Source organism: Lissotriton vulgaris, chromosome 5, assembly GCF_964263255.1.
Source record: "Lissotriton vulgaris chromosome 5, aLisVul1.2, whole genome shotgun sequence".
In the NCBI taxonomy this organism is placed as follows: Eukaryota; Metazoa; Chordata; class Amphibia; order Caudata; family Salamandridae; genus Lissotriton; species Lissotriton vulgaris.
In genome coordinates, this window is record NC_141693.1 from 1,123,787,644 (window position 1) to 1,123,801,432 (window position 13,789).

The 13,789-nt window shown below is 45.0% G+C and overlaps 1 protein-coding gene across 1 annotated transcript in view; it reads left to right on the forward strand.

Moving 5' to 3' along the window:
• The window catches only part of ACSL5 (acyl-CoA synthetase long chain family member 5), a 242,869-nt gene that overhangs the window by 97,206 nt on the left and 131,874 nt on the right, over positions 1–13,789 (forward strand). The window contains exon 3 of the mRNA XM_086922789.1: positions 11,217–11,325. Coding sequence (XP_086778915.1) covers positions 11,217–11,325 — 109 coding nt within the window. The remainder of the gene's footprint in view (positions 1–11,216; positions 11,326–13,789) is intronic.

Below are 13,789 nucleotides of genomic sequence, written 5' to 3' on the forward strand. Positions count from 1 at the left end.
GAGGAAGCACCCGAACAATTATTCAAGAGCAGAGGTCAGGGAACTGACCAAGAACCCTCCCCATCCTTCTTCTTCAAGCACCTCCAATCAACCCACTCCATCGGGTGCAGAGGCTAGGGAGATGGTCCCTAATGTGCAAACCAGGTTTGCAAAATTTAAATTTGTTTGCATATATTGCAACAAAACAATTTCATATGGTGAGCAAAGCATCACTTTACTCAATCGAGCTGCAGACAACCATCAATGCAGCAAGCAACTTTAATTTTTTTATTTTTTATGTTTGCTCCAGTTGAGCTGTTTGCAATTCCCTGTGTTTTGTTTGACCCCAGAAAAACTACAAAAAAAATATAAAATTGTTCAGAAAAACCACAAAAAAATGTTCAAAAAAACAATAAAAAAAATATAAAACAACAAAAATAAAAAAACAGTTCTTTTCAGAACTACCTCCAATTTATATAAAAATGCTACATTTTTAAAAAACTGTCTTTCTTTTTTTCTCCAGGGTACGCTCCCCGGTGCGCGTACCGGGCGCTTCCCCGCGCAAATCGAAATAAAAAAATATATTTTTTTTTGCCCCCACATCAAACCTAAGGGGTCAGGGGGGTCTACCCTGCCCCCTTTTGGTCATTTCCCCCTTTGTTTTTGCCACCTCTTGTGTCTCGATCCTACCGAGACACAAGATGGCGGCCGCTCCGGACTATTTCGAATGTTTACAGACACCCGAGAGCCAATCAGCTTTCCGTGCGCACCTCGCATGTCGCGCCCGGTGCGCTCCCCGGTGCGGGTACCGGGGCGCGGCCATAGATATATATATTTTTTTGAACCTAAATTACTCAAAATCCACTGGAGCACATATCTTGAGACATAGCAAAGGCACATCGGGCTACCAGTCCCTACAATTTTGGCAAGTTTGGTGGAAATCCATTCAGCCGTTCGGGCTAAAAGTGAGGTCGACCGCCCTATGGAAATTAACATGGGGAAAACACGTTTTGGGACCCCCCTTTTATCTCGGCCCCCGCTTCACGAATACCCCCCAAACTTTCAGGGAAGGACCGGAGCGCCGCGAGGAAAATTTGAAGAAATTTTCAGGCAGATTCCTCAACCGACGCCAAAGTTATTCACAACAGAATGTTGAGATTTTGCATTGAAAATAATCCTAACTATAACTACCTACTGGCGACCACCAGTAGGATATATATATATATATATATATATATATATATATATATATATATATATATATATATATATATATATATATATATATATATATATATATATATATATATATATATATATATATATATATATATATATATATATAACGCTCCAATTCCTCTTTATTTCAAAAGAAGACAACAGCACTCGAGAGGTACTTTCAAACGTGCAGGTTTATTTCATGCAGGCACTCTCCACAGACGCGTTTCGGCGTGTTGCCTTCGTCAGTGTGGTAACAGTGATTTTCACTTTTAGGTGGATTAAATACACCATTTTCACTTTCTTACTCTATACATAGAGATGGATAGAGGACAACCCCACTGTAGACGCTCTGGGCGCCATCTTGGAATGTGAATATGTACAACCTAGGAATTATCACAGATTGTGCAATAAAGCCCATAAATGGGCAAATCCATACAGGCAGTGGATATAAACAATAGATTATATGTTTCTGATGTAAACAACAAAAATAAAGCCGTGGATCGGCTAGAGTCCTCTATCTAATAAGTCACATAATGGTCCACCAATATCTGCAGACATTCAACATCTATTGTTACCGTATAAGTCGCAAAGCAGTACAACTCACATTGTTTGAATCTCAGTTCATCACCATGATTATGTAGGTAATAAAGAGTTCCAAAATCCTTAGAACACAGCGTTATTAAATGCTAAGACATATAAAGGTTCTAGGCAAAACATAGGAGAATGATCAAAGTCCATTCAACATAAAGTTATGATTCGATCTAGTGAGTGTTCTGCAGATTAGGCGACAATAGTATACAAAGGGTATATGCTCAATAAACAGTTATGAATACCTTCGCAAAACGAGCAGACAGCTACTCCAGTGAACGTCGGATTCTACATCACATTACAGCTATATTTAGAAGTCAATTATAGGCTATCTAGTCATCCAAAGTTCTTACTACTGTACTTCCCTGTTTATTCTTATAGATGGGGAAGTAATGTGGACGCTACTTGGCCTTAACGGTACTATGTATTCCTGTTTTATTTACCCAGGTGAAAAGCCATCTCCTCCCCCGCGTTCAGGCCCCTGGGGTACTTCGTAGAGAGGTCTATAATGAACCTCGATTCAAGTCTACGGAGTCGTCTGAGGCGATCTCCGCCCCTCACATTGGGTGGTATGGTATCAAGACCAAAGTATTGTAATAGTTTCCGGTCTCGTCCATGGACCTCCGCGAAGTGGCGGGCCACTGGGTAGCTGGGGTCTGCCTTATCGATGGCTCTCAAGTGCTCCATAACCCTTAGCTTCAGTTCTTTAATGGTGCTGCCTATGTAGCGGAGGCCACACGGGCAGTGCAGACAGTAAACAGCGTATTGTGTACTGCAGGTGATAAACTTTTTAATTGGTATGCTCATTCCTGTATCTGGTATAGTGTACGAGAGAACTCTCTTGCTACTCGCACAAGCTTTGCATCTCCCGCAGGGAAAAAACCCTTTTTGATCTTTTAAGGTGTTTACCCTAGGGGGAGGTTTTTCCAGATGACTCCTGACGAGTATATCACCCACAGACCTTGCTTTACTGAATGTAACTAATGGATTAGGTGGAAGGTCATCCTTTATAACAGTGTCCGTTTGCAGAATATGCCAGTTCTTTTTAAGCATTCTTTTCAGGTCATTTGCTCCTGTGGAATAGGGAGTGATCAACCTAAATTTATTGATGGTGGTGGTTCTGTTTTTGTCACGGCCTGATCCATCTGGTCTGGCAGTGAGTAGACTCCCTCTTGGTATCTTTTTTACCCTTCTCAGCGTATCATACAGTAGGTATTCGCCATATCCCCTTATCTTGAAGCGGGATACACATTCAGAGGCAGCCGCCACGAAATCACAATCTCTGGAACAGTTTCTACGAATTCTCAATAGCTCTCCGTAGGGGATGCTATTGATAAGTTGCGGTGGGTGGCTGCTGCTGGCAAAGAGTGTAGAATTGCCAGCAGTCTCTTTCCTAAATAGGCTCGTGTGTAGTTGCCCATCTTCAACAGACACCTTCAGGTCCAAATACTCCGCTGCCACAGGAGAAATAGATCCCGAAAAGTGTAAGTTGAGATTGTTGTTACTGAGCAGCTTGATGTATTCAGTGGCTGTTGTAACATTGCCGTCTCAAACGATGAAAAGGTCATCGATGTATCGATGCCAACACACGATAGTGCCCACCTCCTGCCCAACCTTACAGCTCCTGGGTACTTGCTCCTCCCACCAGCCCACGAAAAGGTTCGCGTAGCTGGGAGCGAAGCAAGTACCCATCGCCGTCCCTGACTTCTGTAGATACAGTTGTTCTTCGAACAGAAATACATTATTGGTTAGGCAGAATTCAACAAATTCCAGTATCATGAGATTGTGTCTGGCGAAGCGCATCTGGCGCTGTTCTAGAGCATGTCTTATTGCTTTCAAGCCCTCTTGGTGTTCAATGATTGTATATAGGCTTGTGATGTCAAGCACCACAAGCAGGTATCCTGGATTCCACTGCAGATCTTGTATTTTCATCAGGAAATCCTTTGTATCCCTGACGTATGATTTTAGATTTAGCACCAAAGGGAAAAGGATATTGTCTATGAAGCGTGACATGTTCTCTGTCAAGCTGCCGATTGAAGAGATAATGGGGCGTCCGGGTGGACTCTCTTTACTCTTATGCAGCTTGGGTAAATGGTAAAAGGTGGGAATCATTGGACAGTTATTGCGTAGGAATAAGTGTTCATCTTTACCCAGCATCTGTAGGTCGTACCATTTTTTGATAAGAGTATCATACTCTTTTATGCTCTATTGGTATGTATTCATAGTACATTTAGTGTAAAAGTTATCGTCAGAGAGCTGTCTCAATGCCTCGGTCTTGTAATTATCCCTACTCATCAAAACAACGTTCCCACCTTTATCAGAAGGTTTCACCACGATGTTATTGTCTTTTTTTAGGTTCATTAATGCCTCATATTGCTGTTCAGTGATGTTGAAGTTGTGACTGGTATGGTTAGACTTGCGGTATCTCATGAGGTCATTTATCATGGCTTCGCTAAACGCATCCACAGCGTCCCACGGAGACTGGGGAACGAATACGGAAGGAGGTTTGAAATTGCTCTCCTCTCTCTCTTGATCGATCCCTTGTATCTCTGCCCTTTGAGCAGTATCCAAGTTTTGCACATCTAGTGTCTCTTCTCTTTCAAGATCTTCCAGAGCTTCTACTGTTACTAGATCTCTACTGCTCAGTGCATCCGTTGCTGTTATTCTAGCCCCCTTCTTGTTGGGATCTTGGGTGTGGGGTCGTAGTTTGAAATACTTGTGAAGTTTAAGTTTTCGTGTGAAGCTAAACAGGTCAATCCGGGTTTGGGTATATTCCAGTTCTTTTTAGGGGCAAAAGGTTAGTCCTAAGCTGAGAACTTCAGTTTCTTGGTCGGTCAGTTGTTTAGACGTCAGATTAACAACTGTTAGGTTGGCTTGTTCTTGTGAGCCAATCGCGTCTGGTGTCACTATTTCTTGGTGCGGTTGCGGTTGACCCAGCGGGAGTTCCTTGTTCCTCCTCTTCCTCCTTTTACCGCCCCCTGACCTCCTCGTCCTCCTGGTGCTCCTGTTACCCGCTCCTCCGTGTCCGGGGGTTTGTTCTTTCCTCCCCGGAGCCACGTGCTCTGGATCACTTCGTATTCCTCTTGAAAAGGGGTTTTCTTACTCCTGCCCTGCTGTATTCCGCGGTTCTGTCCCCGTTGTTGTAATTGCTCAGCCTGCTCATCCCCTGACTCGTTTTCAGTTACCTCAGATTCAGAGGTGGCGATGTCCGGTGTTGTAGATGTTCCAGTGGTTGCACCTGAGCTTTTCAATAGGGCCTTGCGTGGGGCGTCAAATTTCTTGGCATAAGTTAGGACACGTCCTGTTAAATAATCATTGGCATCCCGCTCGTACTTATCTTGTTTCCGATTCCTTATTTTGGTCTCGTATTTTACCAGACGAGCTTTCATTTGTTCTTTCTTCTCAGTAATTGTCAGTATGATGCTCGAGTCCTTTTCTTTATCTAGTTCATCATTAATTAATGAGATCTCAGCCAATACTTTCTCACGATCACTCCATGCATATTTTATCAGGATTTTCAGGGTCCCTTCGCAGTACGTGGCTGTATGTTCAAACCAATCAGTGAGCAATTGTGGATCCGGGTGCTCATAAGATGGGACTGTGTGCACCCTCAAGCCTCTGGGTACCCTTCTTTCTTCTACATAATTGGTGAGGCTAGTCGCCTCCCACCACTTGCGTATCTCACGCTGATAGAGCCTCTCAAGTTTCACCATAACTGCTGTTAGCTTGTCACAAACCGGTTCTGCTGAAGTGCCTGCTGCTGCTGTAGCTGGCGGCTGTTCTCGCCGCTTAAACATTCCTTGTGCCGCTGTGTGGCGTTCGGCATCGGTAAACATGACAGTAAATGCCTGCAGAGTTTGTTCTCCACGTCTCACTATGTAGTTTCGAGCACTCTTTGCTCAGAGCTACGCTGGAGACTTCGTGAGAGTGCCTGCGTCCCTGTCTGTGTGATTTCACTCTAGGACACCCTGCCGCAATGCCCGCTTTTCTATGTGCTTCACTGTACGTATGTACAGGCAGTGGGGGTAAACATCCTTTAGCAGCGCTTACCAGACGGCGTCTTCCTCGGGAAGCCTCCAGCTGCGCTCCGCAACCGAACGTCTTCCTCCGTACTCCGCCCTCGGCAATCGCTTCCCTCTGTTGATGGCGGGAGGCGGCGGTGCGCAGTTTATGTTTGCAAAACGCTCCTTTCCTGCTGGAAAAAACTGCTCACTCGTGGTTGGGTGCTGTCAGCGGCTTGCAGGACGCCGCATAACATAACGCTCCAATTCCTCTTTATTTCAAAAGAAGACAACAGCACTCGAGAGGTACTTTCAAACGTGCAGGTTTATTTCATGCAGGCACTCTCCACAGACGCGTTTCGGCGTGTTGCCTTCGTCAGTGTGGTAACAGTGATTTTCACTTTTAGGTGGATTAAATACACCATTTTCACTTTCTTACTCTATACATAGAGATGGATAGAGGACAACCCCACTGTAGACGCTCTGGGCGCCATCTTGGAATGTGAATATGTACAACCTAGGAATTATCACAGATTGTGCAACCTACTGGCGACCACCAGTAGGAGATATATATATATATATATATATATATATATATATATATATATATATATATATATATATATATATATATATTTGTATTTGTATTTGTACTGGGTTTTATATCGCGCCAGCTCACCGACAGGTCTCAAAGCGCTACTAACCAAGTGCAGCAACAAGAAGCACGATGACTATAGAGAGATTCTAGAATACTAGAAACTAGGAAGTAAATGCATCTTTGAAGAGTAGAGTCTTCAAAGACTTCCTGAAGTGGAGAAGGTTGGGCTCTCTACGAAGCACCTCCGGTAGCTTATTCCAGATTATCGGAGCCTGAACTGAAAAAGCTCTGCCTCCTTTAGTTGCCAGCTTAAAGCGTGGGCAGGACAGCAGAAAGGAACCGGAGGATCGTAGGGCGCGCTTGGGTTTGTATAATTCAAGTCTCTCTTTTATATAGGCTGGCGCCTGTCCATGGATTGCTTTGTGACAGATGCACAAGCTCTTAAACTCAACTCTTTGCACCACAGGCCACCATATATATATATATATAAAAACTAATTAAACACAATATAACAATAACATTACAGTTTTTGGCTAACTTGCAAAAAATGTTGGCAACCACTGTTACTCATAGCTGCTTAAATTGTAGCCCTTCCTATTAAATTAAGCCACAGCAGAGAAAATGTGGCTTTACTACAAATCTGGGGCTAGGGGCAATATGTTACATACTCGTGAGCGCACGAGGAACTTGGTATCCTCGTGCGGTCGCATGTGTGAGAAATGTGTTCCTGCTTACATTTAAAAGTAGAAATAGAGACATAACCCCGCGTGTCTCTGGTGTCTTTTGAAGGCACAAGCTGTTGTTGGCTCGTGTGTGTTGTGTTTTAAAAATGCATTACTTGTATATTTTAAAGGCGGTTGTGGCAACAACTCTGGCTGTCGTCAAGATTGACGAAAGTACGCCTTGAGAGACGAACCTGCTAGCTAATCCACGCACTTTTTTAGGTCTCGGCTAGAAGCGAGCGAAGCTCGCTCTCGCCAGAGACCTTATTGTTAGCGGCTCAGCTTCCCAGGACGACAGCACTGGCCGCGCGCAAGGCGATTTGCGCCGGCCACGCGCACGCGAACGCGCTGTCCTCCTCGGAAGCTGAGACGCTAGCAATACCTCCCGCTGCTTGCGCATGCGCCGTGCCCAATAGAAGGTTTCGGGCTTACGCATGCGCTGTGCCCATTACTGCAGGACCGGCCGCGGCAGACCCGGGGCTGCGGCCGTCAACGGAGCGGAGCGCGCGATGACGATGCAAGTGTTTGTTTTCTTTCTTCGGCTCCTCCTCACGTCGCGTGGCCATGTTTGTCCCAGTCATATGACCGCAAAGAAGGAATAAAGAGACAGCCCGGGTGAGTTATAAGAAGCCGAGCACGGGCTGCTGTGTGAGCAAAGGGCGGCAGTGAGGCCACCGGAGTTTTCCGGGACAGATTTAATAGCGACTAAAAGTATGGCTTGCTTCATATCTAGGCAATATGAGGAAAAATTTTAAAAAGGGAAAAGTCTAAACAATGCATGACTTGGCTATTTACATATTTGTTTGCACAGAAATGCTGAGAGCACTGATCTGATGGTGTCTAGTCTCATTAAATCAATATAAATCAACATCCGTTTGGAGGGAAAATAATTAGCATGCGCTTTGTGAGCGACGAGATCTTACACCAAAGTGTTTAAAAGGAAAGTTGCACATCCCATGAATCTGGTGCTAGTTTCGCTCCAGCATATTGGCCCGGAATCTAGCACATCCCAAACAATGTAGAAGGGGCAGTTAAACTCACATAATCCAGTAGTAAACAGTAGGCCGTAGTTTAGATCCATTTATTAACCCAAGCCATTCAGAGCTGTAGGGAGGTGTGCGCAGGTCTACCTTTTGACACAACACTGAGCAGACCGAAAAAGCTTTTCTAGCCTCAGCAAATGAGGGCAAATGCACATTTCTAATTATGAGGGCTCCTTTGGCCGTGAAGCCTTTCTCTACTCTTGTTGATTAAATGGTCTTGTATTAACAAGTATTGTGGATTTTACGAGGTCACCATGGTACCAGACTCTTGTGAGTGGAGGGACGACAGCTAAAACCTGGCTTCACGAGATTCCTCATAGTAAAACCATCAGTTACCTAATTGTTTTATTTCGTGCAGAGTGGTGAGTGCAGAGTGGTGAGTGCAGAGTGGAGAGTGCAGAGTGGTGAGTGCAGAGTGCAGAGTGGTGAGTGCAGAGTGGTGAGTGCAGAGTGGTGAGTGCAGAGTGCAGAGTGGTGAGTGCAGAGTGGTGAGTGCAGAGTGGTGCGTGCAGAGTGGTGAGTGCAGAGTGGTGAGTGCAGAGTGGTGAGGGCAGAGTGGTGAGGGCAGAGTGCAGAGTTCAGAGTGGTGAGTGCAGAGTGGTGAGTGCAGAGTGGTGAGTGCAGAGTGCAGAGTGGTGAGTGCAGAGTGGTGAGTGCAGAGTGGTGAGTGCAGAGTGGTGAGTGCAGAGAGTGGTGAGTGCAGAGAGTGGTGAGTGCAGAGTGGTGAGTGCAGAGAGTGGTGAGTGCAGAGAGTGGTGAGTGCAGAGAGTGGTGAGTGCAGAGAGTGGTGAGTGCAGAGAGTGGTGAGTGCAGAGAGTGGTGAGTGCAGAGTGGTGAGTGCAGAGTGCAGAGTGGTTAGTGCAGAGTGCAGAGTGCAGAGTGGTGAGTGCAGAGTGCAGAGTGGTGAGTGCAGAGTGGTGAGTGCAGAGTGGTGAGTGCAGAGTGGTGAGTGCAGAGTGGTGAGTGCAGAGTGGTGAGTGCAGAGTGGTGAGTGCAGAGTGGTGAGTGCAGAGTGCAGAGTGGTGAGTGCAGAGTGGTGAGTGCAGAGTGGTGAGTGCAGAGTGGTGAGTGCAGAGTGGTGAGTGCAGAGTGGTGAGTGCAGAGTGCAGAGTGGTGAGTGCAGAGTGGTGAGTGCAGAGTGGTGAGTGCAGAGTGGTGAGTGGTGAGTGGTGAGTGGTGAGTGCAGAGTGGTGAGTGCAGAGTGGTGAGTGCAGAGTGGTGAGTGCGCAGAGTGGTGAGTGCAGAGTGGTGAGTGCAGAGTGGTGAGTGCGCAGAGTGGTGAGTGTGCAGAGTGGTGAGTGCGCAGAGTAGTGAGTGCGCAGAGCAAGTGTGCAGAGCATTGTGTGCTGTTGAGTGCAGAGTGCTGTGTATTGGCAATGTTAATGACAATGCCCATTTATTTTTGATTTAAAGAAAAAAAATGTCATGAGCAATGCCAATAGCTCTACCTTTAATGATGCCGAGACCATTGCATTGCAAATGCTTGTTTTTTAAAGTTTGCACAAACATAGTAGCTATTTCGGTAGACATTAATTGTGGACGTGGGTCTTTTTCTCTAACGTTATATTTACTCTGCGGTTGATTGCCCCGGGCCCGGTGTACGGTATATTTTCTCTAATAACCCCATTAGTGCATTTACTTGCCTCTTGTGTACTGGTGAGCTCTGGCAACACTCAGGCTCGGAGAGCAAAAAGAGTGTCTGACCGCTGATCGACATTTCAGTGCTGTTGTGTCACTCTTCCACAAATTATGTATGGAAAGCTCGTCTTCCTTCTTATAAAAACTTGGTTTTTACCAAGAACAAATAAAATGGCGCCTTCTCTGCGTCACAGCATACTATACTTACATTCTGATTGGTTGCTGTTGCGTGTTACCGGGATGTCACGTCCGCGTCACAGGGTCATGTGAGCACCCATGCTCTTATGACGTCATGCGTTCCACTGGAGTGCTCTGCGTTCAGCTTTCCATGTTTGCCAGCCGGGGTCGGGAGGCAGGGGATCCCCACAGCTGCTGCATCTCAGTAAATCTCCTCTATGACCCCCCTGATGTGGCGGCGATATGACTTCGGTTCCAAGCCACGAAGACTTCAGGTAAATGTTGGTGAAGCTGATCATAAAGGGATACAGATCTGTGGCTTTAAACAGTGTATCCAAATCTGTTGAAATGGTAGAAATCACATTTACTTTAGTGCAATGCCCCAATATGAAAAGAGATCAGAATTGTAATAACGATGCGAACTCGTAATGGTTCAAAGCTGTAAGTCTTTATTATACAGCCCCATACACGTCTGATTAGTACAACTGCTGGGGAGCAACTGTCAGTGGTAAGATTAAACTAACGGCAGTAACGGTGAGCCACGGTGAGCCGTGGAATGTGGAATGTTGGGGGAACCAATTGGGAGGAAAAGGAGATGTCCCGTATGCCTGTTCTCGCGCTGGGAGGTCGTGAGGCAGCTAATGTCGGCACGCGGCAGTAACTGTGATCACAACAGGGATGTTGCAGTATTCAGGGGCCTGACACGGCCTTGAACATACCCTCATTTGATGAAATGTCCATTGCTGGGGTGAGATATCACACCACAAGCCCGTCTTGCGACCTGTGCAGAAGCTCAGCCTCACGCTGATCTAACCTGGCTGAGCTAGGAACGGGGCTAGGAACGGAGCTAGCACTGAAGCTATGGTTGGGATATGGCCAGGACTAAGGTAAGAGTTTAGGTGAACTGTATGATTATGGTTGCCATTAACGATAGTCAGCATCTCATAGATGAAGAGAGGGAAAGTGAGAGAACTACTGTACCTGCAATCAAAAGCCACACATCCCAGCCAGGAGTACAACTCCAGTCCAAACAAAAAACACGATCCTGGGGTTAAATACGATACCATTTTGCCTGGCGTTGCATAGTGTTCCAGTGCTCACGAAAAATGTTTTGCTCCTGCACCTTGTGCAGATGTTTTATTCAATTTACCTTGCTCTCAATAGTTTGTAAAGTCATGTGGGGTTTGTATGTCAAGTTCTTCACCGAGTGGGACTCTTATTTTCCACTTGCCTTGTTTGTACCATGCAGGGCGGCGCGCGTAGGTGTGCCCTATCAAAGGATGACAAGCTGATGTCCTACTACTACGAAGATGCCAAGACACTATATGAAGTTTTTCAGCGAGGGAGGCGAGTGTCAGGTAAGCTGTCATTCGAATCCATGTGCAAGCACACACAGCAATCAAATAGGGATCACAAGATCTGTTTTATAAACTGATAGATACCACAGCATCTGCGCAAAGCAGTTTTTAGAACAATACTAGTACCTGAATAATACTTACTCAAGGTAATTAATGTAGTGCCAGTAACAAAAGATGTAATAACGAAGTTACAAGGGCCCTTTTACTATGTGTGGCCCGAAGTCGCTGAGTTTCACTCTGCGAAATTCTGCGGAGTTACCTAAAAACTCGGTGAGATTCCACAGACTTCTGTGAGCGGCAGAGTTCCATATGTTGCACTGCTCGCACTGATTTGTAGCACCAGGAGCTTGTCCCGCGCTGTAAAATCAGTAGGAACGGCACCACACGGCGTGCAAGACGGCACTGCTTGTTTCTGATGGTCAAGTAGATTTTCTACTCAAGCAGCAGCTTTCTTAAGGCGAGAGACAGCTTTCACAATGTGAGCGGTAGCGACCTGCCAGTTTCGAGAAGCCTCACATTTAACGGAGGTTGGTGAAGTTTTTTCTGAAACTCCGCAACCAAGCGGTGCACGGAGTGGACAAAACTATGCAAACTCCGCCAGAGGAGTGGAGTTTATCACCCAACCATGCCTTTTACTAGCCGCGTTCCACTGCTGATAAGTGCAACTGCAGCACAGCACCAGTAGGGGCAGCACTGTATCTGATGAACCCGAAGAAGTTTTTAGTATCATGTACCTCATTAGCTGCAAAGAAAGCAGGCACTGGCAAAATGTCCATGTTTTAAAATTAAATAAGGTAGAGTTGCCTAAAAGTCAACTTACTGCTGATTGTTAAACAAGCATTGCCAAAGCCAACATGTCTCACCTATGGGAGCTAATACTTTGCCAATGGTTCTAGCCATCCTATACAACATCCTGATGTAGTGTAGTATATTTTTTAAAGCCATAAATGGACAGTTGCATTTACAAAATAATGAAAGCATTTTTATTTGTGTGTCCTAGTTGGATTGGTAAACAAAACAAAAGTAGCAAGGGGGAAGCAACAGGAGGAAGTGTGAAGCAACACTGTGGCACAGGTGGGGAAAGCAACAGGAGGGCATTGAGAAGGTCAGAGGTGTAGCTTCAGTGTGTGTTTGGGGTGTGACACAGCCCAAATAAATAGAGCCTTGGCTTGCTAGTTGGGTCTGGGGGCTCTGATTTGCTCTGCTGTTCATATGTCGGTTTTTCTTGTCATGAGCCAAAAATGAAATACAAAACAGTGACATTTGTTGTAAGTGGGAGAGAGAGAACAGAGACAAAGTTACCCATCTGGTGGCTGAATTTCAAAATGTGAAACCAGATAACCTGCTTGTCCAAATTGTGTGAACCAAGGCAAATATTTTATTTCACAGAGCCTCCTTTATCTTTTTGATCACATATGAGCACACTTTTAAATACTAGAGGTCAGGATGCATACTGTAGAAACAGCACTTACTTTATCTTTCTTGTCACATATGAGCACACTTTTAAATACTTGAAGTCAGGATGCGCACTGTAGAAACATCTCTTATGTTTGATTTAATAGACTTTAATGTTGCTCCCTCTACTATAATAATTCAGGTCACGTGACTACTGAATTGCCTCTTAGTACACTTATGGCATTGCAGTTGGGGGGTGAGCCAAAAAAGTTTCTAAAAACAATCACTTTTAATTAAATTATATGTCTATATGATGATATGATCTGAAGCACTAAAAATAAATGCTTCTACTTGGTGAAGAAATACACTTTTATGAATTTGGAAGAGAATGTTACATATCACATTTTTACATTATGTTTCTTGCACAATTTACATGCCAAACATTTTCATGACTTGGCTCGAGCTCAAACTCTTAGAGCCAAGCCAGATCCATGACGTAGCTCTGGCTCGGTTCGCCCTATTAATTTGTCTGTGCACCATCCTCTACTTTTGACTCGGGCTTAGTAGATAGGGCCATCAGTAACTTGATAAAATGATCTTTAAAATGCGGGGACTAGAAAAATTGAGCCTTCCCGATTTGGAAACGCTACCATCATGGCTTCTTGTAGCAGAGCGTGTGCAGTGAAAATACATTTAAAATAAGTGATCCTAGGGTGGGGAATCCAGTCCATTGTGTTATAAGTATCTGTAGTCAAGATTTACCCGGGGACAACTATCGGGCCAAGGTGGGATGGGCAGGGGCGTAGCTTCAGTGGGTGTTTTAGGTGTGACACAACTCAGATGCATTCTTAGACTGGCAGTTTTTCTCATCATTATCATTTCACTAAGAGTTTTTAACTTGTTAATTTTTTGGTTCATGATTTTGAACACATAGATTGACTGGTTTACTAAAAAAGTAGTAAATCTGAACCTACATAAGTACTTGTTGAATGGGTGCAAATGTATTACTTTTTGGAATTCACAAACATTGGCAGTAGTAGGCTTAGAAAGCTGTGCAAGTCTCAGGTTT